This window comes from Chanodichthys erythropterus, chromosome 3, assembly GCF_024489055.1.
Source record: "Chanodichthys erythropterus isolate Z2021 chromosome 3, ASM2448905v1, whole genome shotgun sequence".
Lineage (NCBI taxonomy): Eukaryota > Metazoa > Chordata > Actinopteri > Cypriniformes > Xenocyprididae > Chanodichthys > Chanodichthys erythropterus.
In genome coordinates, this window is record NC_090223.1 from 13119894 (window position 1) to 13139764 (window position 19871).

General features: G+C 37.6%; 2 protein-coding genes across 2 annotated transcripts; both read right to left on the reverse strand.

Moving 5' to 3' along the window:
* Positions 1-1346: 1346 nt before the first annotated feature.
* On the reverse strand, positions 1347-9605 carry LOC137017089 (uncharacterized). The gene is made up of 10 exons (XM_067381044.1): positions 9505-9605; positions 7025-7297; positions 6656-6943; positions 6299-6583; positions 5604-5666; positions 4161-4433; positions 3787-4074; positions 3432-3713; positions 3195-3266; positions 1347-3106 (listed from the first exon to the last, which is right to left on the reverse strand). Exons 1-10 carry the CDS (start codon positions 9584-9586, stop codon positions 3015-3017), a joined length of 1998 nt encoding a protein of 665 aa, XP_067237145.1. The 5' UTR covers positions 9587-9605; the 3' UTR covers positions 1347-3014.
* Positions 9606-13899: 4294 nt separating this feature from the next.
* LOC137003363 (uncharacterized) lies at positions 13900-17396 on the reverse strand. Its single transcript, XM_067363494.1, has 6 exons — positions 16783-17396; positions 16117-16165; positions 15375-15516; positions 15201-15268; positions 14603-14969; positions 13900-13994 (listed from the first exon to the last, which is right to left on the reverse strand). The coding sequence occupies exons 1-6, from the start codon at positions 16923-16925 to the stop codon at positions 13900-13902; spliced, it is 864 nt and encodes a 287-aa protein (XP_067219595.1). The 5' UTR covers positions 16926-17396.
* Positions 17397-19871: the final 2475 nt, after the last annotated feature.

Sequence of the window (19871 nt, forward strand, 5' to 3'; positions counted from 1 at the left end):
CCCATGAAAACCACTGCCACAGGTAATCAGACAATATTTATTTATTTGTTAAAGATACATTTTTGGCATCTCATCATAGATTCAAATCTATAAATCAATTTTTTTTTTTTTGCATTGCATTTTATTGCATTTATGAAGAAAAGGTTCAGCACCTAAGGCTCTGTCGCTATTCCCTCAATGGTGTACAGTGTCTTTGGGTAGATTAGGATTGTTTGTGATTTGGTCTTAGTGACTTAGGAGTCCTCTTGACTACTCCTAACGTTTCACAGATTTAGGAGCTAGTTTTAGCGCTAAAATGCTTTGTGAAATACTCTTAGAGCAAAAATTTAGGAGTCCTAAAATTAGGACTGACACGCCCATTATTTTTAAGAGTTTCTCCTAAATCGGCAATTTAGGAGCTACTTTTAGCCTTAAGATGTTTTGTGAATACGGCTCCAGAGCTCCACAAACTGCAGCACATGATTCAGTTGACAGCTGTTAAAAGTGAAAGAAAAATAACAATTTGTACAAACTCACTTCTGATGGAAAGTGTCTTTGAGCAAAGGGATAAACTTGAAATGGATTAAGCCAGTAAAGAGCATGAAAACAAACATAGGCAGGTTTGCACAGGGTGTGTCAAAACACTTAAAATACTGACTGTCACGGGGCAGATCAAAACATGTAATCATGCATGACCATTGTCTAAAACAACAAGGCAGCAGATGAGGAACTAGAAATAACGATACAGATACTCCCCCCATCAATGCCAGTCATGTTTGATTTGATGATTGTTTGGAGCTTTTCTTAATGTTTCTGGTGCACTATTAGGCTACTACTGTTTTCCCAGAGTCACTCACCTGAGCTCTCCAGTGAACCAGCAAAGAATCTCACATAATTCAACTACAAAATGCATGATTTAGGCTATTATTTCATATATTATTTCATATTTTAAGTGTTGAATAGCTCTGATATCACGATCTGTAATAAAATTGCACGTCGGCAAAACAAGTGAAGACATCACGCCAAAATACTGGGATTTCCGCACTATTAACCCTTAAATGCATACCTTGGGTCTTTAGTGACCCGGGACGTCATTCACTACCCTCCTCCTCAGTTTTTAAAGTTAGACTTCAATCTTCTTTGTATTCCTCAATCAATTCATTATAAAGAATATAACAAGAAAAAAATCATGAAATTATAAAAGAATACCTATTTTTGAATTCATTTTTGTAAAAATTGTATTGGATCGCTAACGACCCGAGGTGAGTATCAGTGTAGGCATATTTTTTCTGCACAACAATAATTGAATCTTAGATGACAGAATACGTGCAATTCACCTTTATTCCACAAGGTGGCAATGTCTGATACACAATGATGAAGTGACGATTCATTTAGACAGAAAACGAAATAATAAGAAAAACATGAAATGGCTCAGCGATTTACTGCAGAACAAGTACTGAACGCAATCAAATATGACTGTAACTGTTACTGGATGAATCTGGTGAAGCTGCTGCGATCGAAATATTGATTTTGAAGGTGTTGAAAATTATATAGTTTTGAGAATAGGCTACGTTTGAGATCGCGAATGGGCTCATATTGGTGACCTAAAACATAAAACTAGCCCATTATTTGCTGAATTTACTGGGAAATGAGCTCTGACGAGGACAGTGATGATGGCATAACACATCTGCTTAAAATGAGCACTTTCAAGCTTCAAAAGGTAACAAAATATTATTTATTTTATTCTTCTGTAATTGTTACTCTAATATCAGAGGAGTTTTATATTATCGCGACAGGTATTGATCCTTCCGTGTTATATATAGATTTGCGTCGATAAAGACCCGAATATGTAAGAATGATTGGCGAAACAGTCATGCATTTAAAGGTTAAAATAAGGGGAGATTTTCTCATTTTATTTAGCAAACATTACATAACAAGTCAGCCTTTTTATATGAAGTCTCCCTATATAATTCTTATAATGCAAATGTCCTTTTTTTGTATAATTACCATAGAACTAACAGTAAATTATGCACAATTACATGCAACTAACCGTTATAACCATATAGTAAGTACATGTTGTTAATTAATAGTAGGTACTCAGTATTTAAATATATAATATATAACGTTTTGAGAATAGCCTATATATTATTAAAGAACAAATGAAGGAAAACCCCAATTACTTCATTCATTAATGGATGGTTTACTGACAGACAAATACATTCGTAAAGGGTTAGTTACATTCATTTTAAATGTTGAAAAATAATGTTTCGCCTACGTCTGATTAATGTTACTGAGCTAAAACATTTCAACATGCTGATCTAGCACGGCACGTCGCTGTTTCGCTGGTGTTTCTGATGGAGTCACAGCGCCTCCCTCAGGAGACAAACAGCGGCACATGATTCAAAAGTGAAAGTGAAAGTTGTTCCGACATTTAAATTCTCTTCTGACGTTACACATTTCACCTTTGCTATCTAGTGTGTGTCTTTCCTACTGTTGGAGCGTAATGGGCTTTATCCAATGTACTTATTTATTTCACCTTCAGTGGAGATTTATTTATTGTTTTTTTGTTTGTTTGTTTTTTTTTGACAAACAGAATCCTGTTTTATGGAATATTCAGTTCTAATCATTGAGGACAGGCTGTTAAATTCCTAGAAAATAATGCTCACCCGAGGTGGTGATGCGGCCACGAGTTGTAAAATGTAACTTTTGCAATGTGTGTTAAGAGACAGCTATTCATTTGTTACTGTGCATGTCTGGCAAAATATACTTTTTTTGTTTTGTTTGTTTGTTTGTTTGTTTTTCGAAATAAAAAAATATTGATAGAAAATATTGATGGAAATACTATTTTACTGTGGAAGAAACATGCTGTTGCAAGTCAGAAAGACAAACTCACATGTTTGATTAATTGCATTTTTTTTTTTTTTTTTTTTATAGCTAAATTTCATAAAATTCAATTTGAGCCTGAAAAATCAGCTCTCTTCAAATGAAAAGATCTTTCTTTGGGCACTTAGTCTAAAATGTCAGTTTCTTGAGCTTCAAAATATCCAGATTAAATGAAATATGACAGAGATATAAAATATGAAAACAGTCGCCCTGATGTCTGGTGATTCTCCAGATCTCTCTTGTCCTGTTGGAGAAACAGTGTAATGTCAAATCTCCACTGCTGAATCTATTTGAAATTTGCCTGATAAATAACAAATCTTAAAAAGACATACCATCGATTTCTTTCTCAAGCAAAGGCTCTTCAGCATCAGCTGCACTTGCATTCAATGGTTCAGTAGCTTGTCCTGGAAAACCACAAGAATATCAAGTATAGTGGCAGTGCAGCACTATTCTGAGACATGATATTTCATACAGCTGAAACAATATCTTAATATTTAAATTCTAAATAATATCTGAAAAGGGCATTATGATGTATCTAATAATTGTATTAATGCTTACAGTTTGCCTACCTAATTTGTTGATAATTGGTTCTTTGAGGGAACTGTGGATCACAAAACAATCATATTCATCTTTTTCCTTCCCCTTGATCTCTGCACTCTTCCTCATCTGGAAGGATCCATCATGGTTTGGTCTGATTCCTGTGGATTCGATCTCATCTTCAGGCAGAGATGTGTGATATTTCCTAATAGTCAAGATCACGTCTTTTGGGTAGAAGCCAGTGACCAGACAGGTGAGTTTCAGCTTGCTTTTGTAAATGGATTTTCTCACAAACATATGAACATCTGGAGGAGCTGAAAACACAGGTATTAGTTTATCAATCAGCTGCAGATCATCAACAAATACAAATACTGCTCATTTACTCACAGCTGTTTCTGAGCTCCTTGTCTCTATATTCTCTGAATTTGTTGAGCCAGTCCACACACTCTTTCTCCAGGTATCCCTTGGTGTATTGGTTTACGATGGGGATATTGTCCCATTTTCTCTTGGTTGGTAGAGCTGCAACAACTGGAGCGACCCATTGAGCCTCTCCATCATCAAAAGACAAGAAGTTTTCTCCATCATAACTGTACTCATAAATGCCTTTGAGAAACTTTACTTCATCTCCCTGCTTCTCAACTTCACAACCAACTCTCCACTGAAGAACATGAAGATCTGAAATGGACACAAATCAAAATGTTTGTAGTGAGGTGGTGATAATAAAGATCATGTGTAGGTTAAACTGTATGGATGTTCCTCACCTGATTCATTGTGGTTCATGCGGTTCATCAGAATATGGATGTTCACATTAAACCACTGTTCTTTACTCTTTCTGGATTGAGTGCCTTTTTCCCAGTAATCCTCCTGCATTTTCTCTTTCATCCACTGTTGTTTGGGAATCTTTCTCTTTTCTTCACTATTGTAATAGTCGATCTGTGTGCCGTCCAGCAGACCCATAGCAGTGAATTCATAGATGCCGGGCAGATCCACAGGTTTAGACAAGGCCGTGTAAATGTAATACAGCGAGTGTCTCTCTGCAATCAAGAGAGATAAAATATGCATGAAATAGCTGATCACTAATACTTATAAACACACTCAGTACCAAATAGACTAAATGTATTATGATAACAAAGCCAGATCTGCAATTCAGAGACATTTTAGTCAAAATCCCAAGATATCCTAACAGGATCAAATGAGATCCTACTGGAAACCTTTTCCTTGATTTCAGTCCAAGAAAAGACTCTTACAACACAGTTAATGGAATTTCACTCATTGATTTAAAAAGAGCAGCAAATCATTCAAGAAAGATCCAAAACAACAAAGTGATCAACAAAACATCCACATTTATGCTGTAGATGGAAGCAGGTTAATATATTGCAGAACTGTTTTGAAAATGATGGATAGTTCCAGAGACCTGGTCTGTATTTGTAATCGCCCCATATACCCTCATTCACTATTCCTCACATCACTCTACTAATATAGTCCACTGAATAAATGAATGGAAATGAGTGAATGAATTTGGCAGACATTTGTCAAGCAGCTTATAGTGTAATAAGCAATTTTTCTGAATCTATTTTTTGAGTACCTTGCCCAGAACTGCTTTTGTGAGACTTCCTAACATATTATGATAATGTGGAATACATATTACAACATTTAGACATGTATAAAATTGTGTTTTATAGATAATACAATTTTGGTCACGCCTGTCAGACTAGAGTTACACCTCTTCCGCTAGTCATTTAGTGTAAATCGGTTATCAGAACATAACTTGTTAAATATGGATATTTTTCTTACACAAACGCATTGCTTCACTTCAGAAGGCCCTTATTAACCCCCCAGAGCCGTGTGTCGTACGTTTATGATGGATGAATGTGGATGGATGCACTTTCTTCAGCTTCATATACTTGTTGGTCCTGTTCACTACCATTATAAATCTTGGATGTGTCATGATATTTATTTATATACATCTGATTGTGTTCATCAGAAAGAAGAAAGTCATATACACCTAGGTTGGATTGAGGGTGAGTAAAGCTTGGGCTAATTTTCATTTGAAACTGAACTAATCCTTTAATGCTATATTTACAATTAACAAGCAGCTCCTGTAAGAAGCTCTGAATGTAATGATATTTCTCCTGTGCTACACTAGAGCCTATGGAGAAACAGAAATGAGTCAAAACAGCACTGATATTTCAGGTAAAACATACTTTGTTTGGTTTTCTCCCGAGAGACAGTCGCACTGATGTCTAGTGTTTCACCACTCTTGCGTCCTGTTGGAGAAAGAGTGAAATGTCAAAGTGCATCTCCAGTGCTGTGGTGTGAATCTACATGAAATTTGCATGGTTTATATTAAAGCAACAGTTCAAACATACCATCAGATTCTTTCTTGAAATTACAAAAATCAGTATTTGTGAAAATGTTGACGTCATTCACATGTGTATTATATGTTCAGTCTATAGGTGCGTAGTGTTTCTTGACATAGTGACATCGCCATCTATTGGCCTGGCATGAATAATACAGTGTTTTTAGTCGTTTTTGCAGATTTGTGTGAACGGGGATCGCTTTGACAATGTTTTTATGTGTACGTGAAAAACACAAAGGAAAAAGTGAAAGTGTTGTTCAAGTAAGGTAACACAAGGTAGTGCACAAACATTTATCAGTAGTGAGTCGTGAACACACACACACACACACACACACACACACATTTGGTGTCTTGCTCAAAGGAAGCTCAGTCCTTTCCTACCGGTATTGAGAATTGAACCCACAACCTCTTTAGGTTACTTGTCTGACTTTCTAACCATTAGGCCATGACTATCCTAACATTTGCCTTGGCAGCGGTGGGATAAAAACTTCACTTTTATAGTACACCATTGTCATGTAAACATACCCTAAGTTTGCATACCTAATTTGGTGATAACTGGATCTTTGATGCTCTTGTGGGACACAAAACAATCATATTCATCTTTTTCCTCCTTCTTGATCTCCACACTCTTCCTCATCTGGAAGGAACCATCATGGTTTGGTCTGATTCCTGTGGATTCAATCTCATCTTCAGGCAGAGATGTGTTATATTTCCTAATAGTCATCATCACATCTTTGGGGTAGAAGCCAGTGGCCAGACAGGTGAGTTTCAGCTTGGTTTCATCATTGGTATTCTTCTTTTCAAACACATAAACATTTGGAGGAGCTGAAAACACAGAATCAGTTCATCAATCAGTTTCATCAGCTGCAGATAATCTACAAACACACATTTACTCACAGCCGTTTCTGAGCTTCTCGTCTCCATATTCTCTGAATTTGTTGAGCCAGTCCACACACTCTTTCTCCAGGTATCCTTTGGTGTATTGGTTTAGGATCGGCACATTGTCCCATTTTCTCTTGGTTGGTAGAGCTTCATCAACTAGAGCGACCCATTGAGACTCTTTATCATCAAAAAACAATAAGTTTTCTCCATCATAGCCGTACTCATCAATGCCTTTGAGAAACTTCACTTCATCTCCCTGCTGCTCAACTTCACAACCGTGTCTCCACTGAAGAACATGAAGATCTGAAATGGAGAAGAGTCAAAATGTTTGTTGTGTCTTAATAAAAAATCATGTGCAGGTTAAACTGTATGAATGTTTCTCACCTGATTCATCGTGTCTCATGCGGCTCATCAGAATATGGATGTTCACATTAAACCACTGTTCTTTACTCTTTCTGGACTGAGTGCCTTTTTCCCAGTAATCCTCCTGCATTTTCTCTTTCATCCACTGCTGTTTGGGAATCTTTCTCTTTTCTTCACTATTGTAATAGTCGATCTGTGTGTCGTCCAGCAGACCCATAGCACTGAATTCATAGATGCCCGGCAGATCCACAGGTTTAGACAAGGCTGTGTAAATGTAATACAGCGAGTGTCTCTCTGCAATCAAGAGGAATAAACTAGACATAAAAAGGCATAAAAGAACTACACTCTAAAAATTTCCTGAATGAAAGTAAGGTTTGGATTACACTCTAAAAATGTTGGGTTAAAAACAACAAGATGGGTTGAAAATGGACAAACTTAGCAATTGGGTTGTTTTAACTCAGCGGTTAAATGTTTGCCCAACCTGCTGGGTAGTTTTATTTAATTCAGCGATTGCTAAAAAAATTACTGTATTGCTTGCTTAAAATGAATCCAAACAATTATTAATTTTCACAAAGTCTGCTGTTTCAGTGTTTTTAGATCTTTTTGTCAGATGTTACTATGGTAATCTAAAGTATAATTCCAAGCATTTCATAAGTGTCAAAGGCATTTATTGACAATTACATTAAAGGGTTAGTTAGTTCACCTAAAAATGACCTTCGTTCATCTTTGTTCATCTTCACTACAAATATTGACTCTTTGCATAAACTTAAAGGGTTAGTTCACCCAAAAATGAATTCTGCATTTATTGCTCACCCTCATGTCATTCTACACCCGTAAGACCTTAGTTTATCTTCAGAACGCAAGATATTTTTGATGAAATCTGATGGCTCAGTGAGGCCTCTATTGCCAGTAATGCCACTGAACTTGTCACAACTACACCGAGACTTGAATGGTTGAGGATCCAAATGAAGTTTAATTAAGGGTAATCCACAATCAAGGTCAAGAACAGGCAAAGGCTCATAAATACACAAGAAGGCAGTCCAAAACATACAACAAGGCAGAAACACACAGGGCAGGCAGGGTAATCCAGAAAACAGGCAGAGATCAAAACCAAGGGCAAGGGAACACAGGATTAACGCTCAGTTGTGACACCAGACAATACTTCACAGGGAATGGATGAGTGAACCAGGCTTATATTGACAAACTGTCAATGAAATGAGGAACTGCTGAATGCAATCATGGCTGAAAAGTCCGGGCAAAGGATGATGGGAACTGAAGTCTTTGATATTGATAATAGTTTGGGGTAGAGTGCCCTCTGGTGGCTATCAAGGGCACTCCAGCTGATAATCATGACAGATTCTCAATATCCAGAAAGGTACTCAAAACATATTTAAAAATTATTGTGAGTACAGTGGTTCTACCTACTTAATATTATAAAGCAAGGAGAATACTTTTTGTGCGGCAAAAAATAAATAAATAAATAAATAAAAATAAAAAATAACGACTTTTCAACAATATATAGCGATGGCCAATTTCAAAACACTGCTTTGGCAGTTTGATATGTGATCCGAATCACTAATTCGTAACAAAAGATTCAGCCCAGAAGTTGATTGACAGCATACCAGGGCGAATTGCAGAGGTCTTGAAAAAGAAGGATCAACAATGCAAACAGTGACTCTTTGCATAAACTTAATGTAATTGTCAATAAATGCCTTTGACACTTATGAAATGCTTGGAATTATACTTTAGTATACCATAGTAACATCTGACAAAAGAATCTATGAACACTGAAGCAGCAGACTTTGTGAAAATTAATATTTATTTCATTCTCAAAACTTTTGGCCAGGACTGTATGTTGGAAATTAACATTTATTAATATGTTTAATGCATGAACATTAATTTATAAGTTTAATGAATAATTAAACAATAAACATGCATTAAATTGCTTATTAATAAATGTTCACCTTTTGATTATTATTGTTGCATTTAGTAATTATGTGTCTGATTTTTAATTTCCAACCTATTTTAAGTTCATTTTAAGCCAGCCATATAGTAAATTTTAAAGAATAGTTGGGTTAAGTAACATTGGGCAAACATTTAACCAAACTACTGGGTTAAAACAACCCGATTGCTGGCTTTGTCCATTTTCAACCTAACTTGGGTTGCTTTTAACTCAGCATTTTTTAGAGTTTACATTATTATGACTTACTAAATTGAGATAATGACTTTAAAAGTCATAATTATGAGATAAAAACTTATTATGATATGAATTATGAATGGTGGTGGAAAATTAGCCACTGCTTATAGATCAAAATTTTGGTCCAGTTATTAGTGGATTGACAAAACTGGTAAAAATACCTGTTCACTTGTATCAAAATATATTCATGTTACCATAAATTTGTAATCGTATTTCCATTCGGTCATTACAAAGACATTTTAAATTGACACATGCTCATTAGTTACTTTGACTTTGGTTCGCTGATAAACTTTTAATCATTTACCTGCTTGAATTGAAGGCAAAGTCCCATAAAGAAGAAAAACACAAAGCAGAGCGAAGATCTTCATAATAACACTCGGGCCCATGACCGAAAGTCTATTTAGATGTGTTTTTAAGCAGGAAGTGCATCGCCTGAAATCTTCAGAAACAGGCATGAACACCGCAGTGACCTGTAAGTCTGGCGGGTGAAAAAACGACCACAGTGGGGGAGGGGAAAAACACTGTCAGCTGTGAAAAAAATTCACTTTTGTATGTGTGATGCACTCAAATGCCTGTCATGGGTCAGACTTCAAAAACAAAAAATGTAAACTGCAGTTGTTTACTGAAATAAATAAGCTTGTACTGAACACCCAAGCCATGCATATAGTTGTTAATAGAAACTCATAATCTGGTCTGCTCTTTTAACATTAATTTAGTACAATTATATAATAATAATAAGATCTGACTATTAAAGGACTACAGGGACACCTACTGACAGCACAGAATGAGGAAGTGAGCTAGAAACACCCGAGTTTTGATAAAGTGCTATACAGTTATAGAGTACATAACATTATGAGCACTGACAGGTGAAGTGAATAACACTGATTATCTCTTCATCACGGCACCAATATTAGGCAGCAACTGAACATTTTGTCCTCAAAGTTGATATGTTAGAAACAGGAAAAATGGGCAAGCGTAAGGATTTGAGTGAGTTTGACAAGGGCCAAATTGTGATGCTAGAAGACTGGATCAGAGCATCTCCAAAACTGCAGCTCTTGTGGGGTGTTCCCGGTCTGCAGTGGTCAGTATCTATCAAAAGTGCTCCAAGGAAGGAACAGTGGTGAACCAGCGACTCATTGATGCATGTGGAAGGCTGGCCCATTAAGAACATACCAGAACACATTTTCAATGACCACATGCTGTACACCCCCTTACACATTTATATTACTTACAAGATGTTGGGGGCAAATAAAAGTGTGGAAATTGTAGGTCCTGTGAACCTTAACTCTGCCCTCCTCTTGTCTGGTGTGTGAGTGAGTGAGTGTGAGTTTTGTGTCTCTACCGTTCCCACACAAAGTTGCAACATGGTTGCAAAATTCAAGCAGCAACACCATCTGCTTTCAGTTTCACTGATGGGTAAAAACAGAATGTCACAAAAAAACAGTACAGTTTGAGGCATCAGTATGTGCCTATTTATGATTTCATTTATTTATTTGTGTTATTTTTTTGGGAGAGCTGGTGTTGCAACAATGTTTGCAACCAATAAATATAAATACACAATAAATATAGCTTTGCCAGTTTGATTCCTTATCAAGATCAAAGATTTGCTGCTCAGAGGACCTTGCAGTTGATTTTGGAAGAGAGAGAAGCTTTTGATGATATAGAGGAAGAGGTTTCTGAAAATTCAGTGTCTGACAGGGACTTTGAAGAAGAGGATAAGATTGAGCATCAGCTCAAAAGAAGATTGACGTCCTGCACATGAGTAACTGCCATCTGTGTTGGCCCTGGTTGCATCTTTATCACATTGGCAGCCATGCGGGGTGGCTCATTTCTTGGGTAAGACCATTCAATTTCACCATTTTTTGACATCCATATTTCTTCACTTACGAGCTGCTGATGGACTTGTTCTGGTCCTGGAGCTGGCTGGCTGCTGATCCGGTCCTGTGTGCTTCTGGGCCTTGAAACATTGTCTGTATTCAAACCCTTATGGTCACAGATCACCTGGCAGTCATAGCCTTTGTGGCATATATGTAGCCCCTCTACCCAGGTCCTACTCGGCCCACTCTGCACGGGCCTCAAACCTGAGTCTCTGGGGTGGGAGTTGGACGCTCTAACAAGGAGGCTAAAGGATGCAACCTCTAGCGTCAGTCACCAGAGCATCTCTTGAGATCAGAGGAGTGAGGTTTACTCGCACAGCGACTACTAGCTGGCCTCTGTTAAATATATATGCATGGCCATCCACAGATGGTGTAAGGATCAGGATCAAGGTACCCTCGATCACTCCGATGACCTGTGGATTGTGATGATGTGTTAAAAAATACTGTTGTATTTCTGTGAAGTCCTGTCGTGATGCTGGAAATTTAATGTGTTCCACAGCAAGTGTAAGTAATGCATTGGTGACCGCTTGAGCAGCTCTTGACACTGATGCCTTAGTCTAAGCCCATCACCAAGTACCTGGAGAAAACTGCCTGTTGCATAAAATCAAAAGGCTGCTAGGAGTTGGACTTCAGAAGACAAGGAAAAATTTTTCCTTGTGGCACGCATCAGCTGAGGTCCAATGCTATTCAGCAGAGGCTGTTTGTCCTCTTGGCACACAGTCTCCCCCAATTATAGCTATGTCATCAAGGATACACCCCATAATCAATTTCAGTAATCACATTAGGCCCTGCCTTGAAGAAAGTGAAGGTGTGGCATGCTTAGAAATTGTATAGATTGCATCTTCTTCTAATCGATCCATGGACTCAAAAGAACATACCTGTAAATAAACGCAAGGTACGTTTACAATCAAATATGGCGCATTCACAGACTAATGCTAATCGAAACATATACAATTAAATGACAAAACAATACAGTTAATTATGGTAGCAAAACACATGCACCACTCGTGCATACTTCAATTTCCACGCCCAGACGCATCCGTGCATCTTTCAAAGTGTACTAAACCACGGATGCGTGTGGATGACTGAGTACGACACATGCACAGTACAATTTTTCTATACTCTTTACCAGACATTGTGTTATCAATGGGATATTCGCTTGGCAGGATCGGAGGAGAAAAATAGTGCATCCACCATTGCAACATAGTTCAGAAGATACACCAAGAGAACAGGAATCAAAAACGATGGAGACGGCATACCTCCGAGTTTACTCTTTACACACTCTTCCTCAACGACTGCACATTGTGCTCAGTACTGTGTGTATTGCCACCTAGTGGACTCTTCTGTCCTGCTTGCGCATACCCTGTTGCAAACGCACCGTCCGTGTGGTCTCGAAATTTGGGCTGCACACAGATGGACACAGATTTTGCGGTGTCGGCCGCAAAAATTACGCCATGCATTGGTGCACAAACGTGGACGGCCGAAGTATACCTGGTGCATTAGTTGTGTTGTTACAGTACTGCTGGCATTTTAATCTAATAAATGTTGACTGCTTTGATAATTAAAAGTCATGTTTGCATGTGTTTTGTATTGGAATTTTTCAGGTAGGCTAGTCACGTCATCACCACACTTTTTTTTGTATTTTATTTTATTTATTTTTTTGGTGATGAAAGTTACAGGAGTGCATATGGTGTATGATATGAACTATAAACACAATAATCAATAATCTTCTGTCCTATGTTCAAGTGCTTCTGGAGGAAAAAAAAAACAGCTTCCTGCGCAAGGGGGAGGAACAGTCCAAACATATGGACTGTGTGTGTCTGATTATTATTAACTGCCAGTTTTCAGTAGGCCTACTTGTGTTCAACTAAAATATGTTAAACCAACAATATCTTATCAATTAATTGTGACATTCACAGCCGCCGTTTTTTCTTCTTCTTTATTAAATCCAGGCAACTGGTTGATAAAACATTGATTAAAATTAAGATACAATTTATACAAAACAAAATTACCTTTCAAGAAAGGCTTCTTACAAAACAAAAATTAGGTGTATCAAGTCTGACCCACAGCATGTCTTCCGACATATTGTGCATCTTATTAGCCTTAGTCATGTCATTTGTTTCAAAGTGGTGGAACAAACAGCAGAACACAGTGCAGCCATTAAGTTGCCCCAGCATGGCAGTGTGTATCAAAAGTTAAATGAAAATAAGTAATAAAATAAATAGAATGAAGAAAATATTACACGGGACATTGGGGTGGGACAGTAGAGCTGTGGAAAGATTTCTCTCTCCTCTCCATCTTTTGACAGATTTATTATTCTATTTATAGAGATGTCAGTTAAAATGGGGTTAAAAACAACCCAAAAAGGTGGGTTGAAAATTGACAAACTCAGCGGTTGGGTTAAATGTTTGCCCAACCTGCTGGGCAATTTTTTTTTTTAACTCAACAATTGTTTAAAAATTACTGTATTGCTTGCTTAAAATGAACCCAAAATATTTTGGAAATTAACCTTTATTTAAGGTTTGTCATTGATTAAGTTTAATGAATAATTAAACAATATACATATTTAATTTCTTATTAATAAATGTTCACCTTTTGAATATTATCTTTCAAAATTTCAAGACTTCCTTTTTTGGAAGTTCTGTTATGTTATGACATGTAATAAATAAAACAAGACTATTCATTCTGTGGAAGTATTCATTTCCTCAAAGTAGCCTATTGTACATCTTTTTGCAACAAGCATGCATGGATGTACCTAAAAGAAATAAACATCTCCATTCGATAAGAAATTCATTGGTCTGTGTTAAATAAGAGGCGATGTCTTACTGGAAGGAGTTTTGCCTGTAGCCGCTGTTATCAGTTCTCTTGGCGCTCAGACACAATACACAGTCTTTACACAGACAAACAAGCGCTTTTTCTGGAAAAAAGCACAAAACAAAATGCACACAAACATGTCCTTGGTCTTGATATACAATAACTGATTAACACCTTCTGTTTTATTGACAAAAAAAAAAAAAAACTGTACGAGGACAGAATTATTAAAAGTTTCAACAAGTTGCATTTAGACGAGTGCGTTATATACAAATGCTGGTCATATAATTAGAATATCATCAAAAAGTTGATTTATTTCACTAATTCCATTCAAAAAGTAAAACTTGTATATTATATTCATTCATTACACACAGACTGATATATTTCAAATGTTTATTTCTTTTAATTTTGATGATTATAACTGACAACTAAGGAAAATCCCAAATTCAGTATCTCAGAAAATTAAAATATTACTTAAGACCAATACAAAGAAAGGATTTTTAGAAATCTTGGCCAACTGAAAAGTATGAACATGAAAAGTATGAGCATGTACAGCACTCAATACTTAGTTGGGGCTCCTTTTGCCTGAATTACTGCAGCAATGCGGCGTGGCATGGAGTCGATCAGTCTGTGGCACTGCTCAGGTGTTATGAGAGCCCAGGTTGCTCTGATAGTGGCCTTCAGCTCTTCTGCATTATCTGGCATATCGCATCTTCCTCTTCACAATACCCCATAGATTTTCTATGGGGTTAAGGTCAGGCGAGTTTGCTGGCCAATTAAGTACAGGGATACCATGGTCCTTAAACCAGGTACTGGTAGCTTTGGCACTGTGTGCAGGTGCCAAGTCCTGTTGGAAAATGAAATCTGCATCTCCATAAAGTTGGTCAGCAGCAGGAAGCATGAAGTGCTCTAAAACTTCCTGGTATATGGCTGCGTTGATCTTGGACCTCAGAAAACACAGTGGACCAACACCAGCAGATGACATGGCACCCCAAACCATCACTGACTGTGGAAACTTTACACTGGACCTCAAGCAACGCGGATTGTGTGCCTCTCCTCTCTTCCTCCAGACTCTGGGACCCTGATTTCCAAAGGAAATGCAAAATTTACTTTCATCAGAGAACATAACTTTGATTTTAACATATTATTTGATTTTGATGGATGGAGAAACAGACAGACAGATGGAGAAACAGACAGACAGATGGAGACAGACAGGCAGACAGACAAGACAGATGGATGGATGGATGGACAGGCAGACAGGCAGATGGACAGATAGACAGACTGACAGACAGATAGACAGACAGGCACATACCTGAGTGTGTGTCTCTTCTTGTCTTCTGGTACTGATGGGTTCAGCCTCCACACAATTCTTCAGACTGTCTGATCAGATCCAGAGATTATCAATACATTAAAGTCACAAATTTCAGCTCCAGTGAATCATGATGAACACATGAGATCTTCAGTAGTTAACTATCATGATCCATACCATGAGATTTTCCATTGAAGACACAGTAGAGCTGTGAGACATAAGTGACGATGGACAGAAGATCCGGCTCTTCCTCACACAACAGCTCATCAGGATCCAGCAGAGCAGGAATTCCAAGTTCACGCTCCGCAACATCAAACGCCTGATGATGATGAGATATAAACGATATGAGATGGACAAACTACTCAACCAGAATATTTAACACAGGTACAATAATCACAGGTAGTTTATTTGGAGTAAAAAAATTGAGATCTAAAGGCCGGAACACACCAAGCCGACATTGACCAACTAGTGGCGACGAAAGCAGACTGCGGGGTTGGTTTACGTCGGCAGCATCTGTGTCCAAAGTTGGCCTGACACACCAAACCAATGCTCGACAGCCGATGGCCAAGTAGCACGTCAGTTCTGCGCCTGCGTAAGATGTAATGCCTTTCTGAACCAGCGGGTGGCAGTATCTGAACAGCCAATCAGAACAATCAGATGGACCGACAAGCTCTGACACCGATTCAACGTGTCGAATCGGCCGAAAAAAGGCGACGAGGACCAACTTCAGCCGACGGTGCAGAACACACTGAGAAAACTTAGTCGGCCGACGAACAAAAACTGCCCGACGGCCGACTGTCGGCTTGGTGTGTTCCTGTCTTCAGATGGTTTACTGTCATTTCTAAGGACAAAGCTTCCATATAAAGCTTCAACACCTTCAGCTCCAGAAACTAAAGTCCGGCTGAACTCAGAAACTCACCAGACGCATGTTCTTGTAGACGTTGTGTTTGGACAGAGAGTGAAAATCTCTGCAGAGAGAAACATACAGAGCTGAAGATACACCAGACACATGCTGGATATGAGAAGAAACTGACATGAGGTTTCTAAACAAGCCAGAAAACACTACTGATATGTACATTTACCTAATCTAGAGCAAGAGTTTTCAAACTGGGGCAGAAGGGAGTGTCCAAAAAAAAAAGCAAATTATATATATATATATATGTGTGTGCAACTACCATAATATTTAATGTTTTGACATGATAAATTTAACACTCACATCTGTGAAATTTGATACAATTTAATTTCATTATTTCATTCTGCTCTAATAATAAATCATTTAATAGTTTGGCAACTATTTTAACAAGTCACCATAGTTACCATAGAATACTATATGGTAAATGTTCACATGTTAAAAAAAAACCCTTATATTTTCATTATCAGATTATACCATGGCACTGAACTATTATAATACCATGGCAAAAAAAAAAAAAAAAAAAAAGTTGATTCTTACAGTATAAGATATTAATCAAATTATGAGTATAAGTAAATTGGTTCTTACAGTAGATCGTATTAAACTCATGAATCAGTTCTTATCATAAACTCATGACTCAGTTACAGTAGATCGAAATAAACTCCTGATTCTTACAGTAGCTCGGGTCTGTGTTTGTGGATGATCGCACAGAAAGCCAGTCCATCTATGAATGAGGAGCTCATGTCTGTGAACTGAACATCAGAGTAGCCTTCACAAACATCTCGACACCAGTCCTGAAGAGCTTTCAGTGAACACATGACTGGATATACTTCAGTCAGTCCGGTTAAAGCATCATTGACGCGAGGACGCGCTCTTCAAACCGGAATAGAGACACCGGTCAAAAAAGGGAATCGATCAATCATGTCGCTGTTCAACGGTTTCAGGTTTACATTCCAGTTCCGTTCTTTTCACACAGCTGCAAAAACTTTCTCTTTGCCTGCTCCACCAGAACTCAACCCCAGAATCCACGTTTCTGTTTTCAGTGTCGCGGTCCGTCTGTCTCTCCGGTTTAATCTGTAGTTTTTTTTTTTATTAGATCAAACCAAACAATGATCGCGTTCACAGAAGCAAATAAACACTGTATGTATACAGATCCAAAAACTTGCGCTGTAAATCCAATAGATGAGATTTTATTCCCATAAAATACTCCAAAAGAAACACTTCATCAGGACATGTCTGAAAACAAAATTATCTAACACACTGCTGCACGAGCTTTAAATCTGAAAAGGTAAAACAGTTCCTTTCAGGTTGTGGCTGAGCAAAAAACTCGAGAAGGCTGCTGTGCGCATGCGCGCCACACACACACACACACACACACACACACACACACACACACAAACAGGCGCACCTATCTTAGTGGGGTCTCTCCATAGGCGTAATGGTTTTTATACTGTACAAACCGTACTTCCTATCCCCCTACCCTACCCCTATCCCTAAACCTAACCATCACAGGAAACATTCTGCATTTTTACATTTTCAAAAAAACATCTTTTAGTATGTTTATTAATCCATTTCCCTCATGGGGACCGCTGGCTGGACCCCACAATGTAGGTGATCTCAGGTTTTTATTATATCGTGGGGCCATTTGGTCCCCACGATATAATATAAACAAGAACACACACACACACACACACACAAACTTCTGTGTGTGCTTCTGATGCAGTTTTTACAGAAGTCACAACGCCACCTGCTGGATCAGATCAGACACAACAGAAAATAGAGAGAGATTCACTAATCACAAATATTAAAGCAGAATTTACAGCAAATATCTAACATTCTAATCTATTAACCCAGTGTTGCTGCTGCTCAAACATTAGAGATCATCGAGGCTATTATAGCAATGCCAGAGTCTTCATGAATTAACTGCAATTTAAAGACCTTAATGCAGTGAAACAGAGATCAGAGCTCAACAAACAGCAGCACATGATTCAGTTGACAGCTGTTAAAAGTGAAAGAAAAATAACAATTTGTACAAATTCACTTCTGATGAAAAGTGTCTTTGAGCAGAGGGATAAACTTGAAATGGATCAAGCAAGTAAAGAGCATGAAAACAAACACAGGCAGGTTTGCACAGAGTGTGTGAAAACACACTCAAAATACTGTCACAGGGCAGATAAAAAACATTTAATCATGCATGACCATTGTCTAAAACAACAAGGCAGCCGGATGAGGAACTAGAAATAACGATACAGATACATATCCCCCCATCAATGCCAGTCATGTTTGATTTGATGATTGTTTGGAGCTTTTCTTAATGTTTCTGGTGCACTATTAGGCTACTACTGTTTTCCCAGAGTCACTCACCTGAGCTCTCCAGCGAACCAGCAAAGAATCTCACATAATTCAACTACAAAATGCATGATTTAGGCTATTATTTCATATATTATTTAATATTTTAAGTGTTGAATAGCTCTGATATCACTATTTGTAATAAAATTACATTTTGGCAAAACAAGTGAAGACATCACGCCAACATACTGGGATTTCCGCACTATTAACCCTTAAATGCATACCTCGGGTCTTTAGTGACCCAGGACGTCATTCACTACCCTTCTTGGTATTCCTCAATCAATTAATTATAAAGAATATAACAACAAAAAAAATTATAAAATTATAAAAGAATGCCTATTTTTGAATTCATTTTTTGTAAAAATTGTATTGGATCGCTAACGACCTGAGGTGAGTATCAGTGTAGGCATACTTTTTCTGCACAACTATAATTGAATCTTAGATGACAGAATAAGTGCAATTCACCTTTATTCCACAAGGTGTCAATGTCTGATACACAATGATGAAGTGAAGATTCATTCAGACAGAAAACGAAATAATAAGACAAACATGAAATGGCTCAGCAATTTACTGCAGAACAAGTACTGAATGCAATCATGACTGTAACTGTCACTGGATGGATCTGGTTAAGCTTTTGGAGATTGAAAGGGCTCCGTTTGAGTAGATGTTTAATGTCATCATCACTGAGCTCATTTCCCAGTACATTCAGCAAATAATAGGCTAGTTTTATGTTTGAGGTCGTGAATATAAGCCCATTCGCGATCTCAAGCATATTCTCAGAACTATATCATTTTCAACATCTTCAAAATCAATGTTTCGATCCCTAACAGCTGACAAAATATGCTTTATTTTATTCTTCTGAAATTGCTACTCTAATATCAGAGGCAGTGGCGTAACTTTGTTTTAAAAAGTGGGTGGGATAGGAATGTGTATGTGTGTGTGTGGGGGGGGGGGGTATTGTAATTGTATTATTACAATAATAATAATATGATATTAAAATTAATATGATAGTTTCTTCCTTACATCTGCTATACTACAATATAATAAGAGAGTATGTATATTAGTTAATAAATACGTGGATCCGCTATTAAAAATAGATTGTCCTGATGGACTGGAGGCAATATTTTCATTTAGCATGCAAGAGATTCTGGGTTCGAATCCAACTATGTATGATTTTTTTTTTTCTCTCATTAAAACCAAAGATGTTCGTCAGTGATTGTATATCAAGAGCAGGGACACGTTTATTTGTATTTTGTTTTGTGATTCAACGTAACGAATAGAGAGTCTCTGCAACAGTTAAGCGATAGATTGAAGCGCTCGTCCGTGTGAACACTGCGCAGTGTGCACGAGCGCCAAGAGAACACTATTGCGCCTCTGATAACAGCGACAACGAGCACTCAACATGATTTCAAACA

Coding starts and splice junctions, on each gene's coding strand:
- LOC137017089 (XM_067381044.1), bottom strand. CDS start 9,586: ATGGGCCCGAGTGTTATTATGAAGATCTTCGCTCTGCTTTGTGTTTTT. Junction 4,434..5,603: donor TCGGGAGAAAACCAAACAAA/GTATGTTTTACC, acceptor TCTTGATTGCAG/AGAGACACTCGCTGTATTAC. Junction 3,714..3,786: donor CAAGGAGCTCAGAAACAGCT/GTGAGTAAATGA, acceptor CTGTGTTTTCAG/CTCCTCCAGATGTTCATATG.
- LOC137003363 (XM_067363494.1), bottom strand. CDS start 16,925: ATGTGTTCACTGAAAGCTCTTCAGGACTGGTGTCGAGATGTTTGTGAA. Junction 14,970..15,200: donor AAGAAGAGACACACACTCAG/GTATGTGCCTGT, acceptor TTTGGAAATCAG/GGTCCCAGAGTCTGGAGGAA. Junction 13,995..14,602: donor ATGGGGTATTGTGAAGAGGA/AGATGCGATATG, acceptor GCTTTTTTCCAG/AAAAAGCGCTTGTTTGTCTG.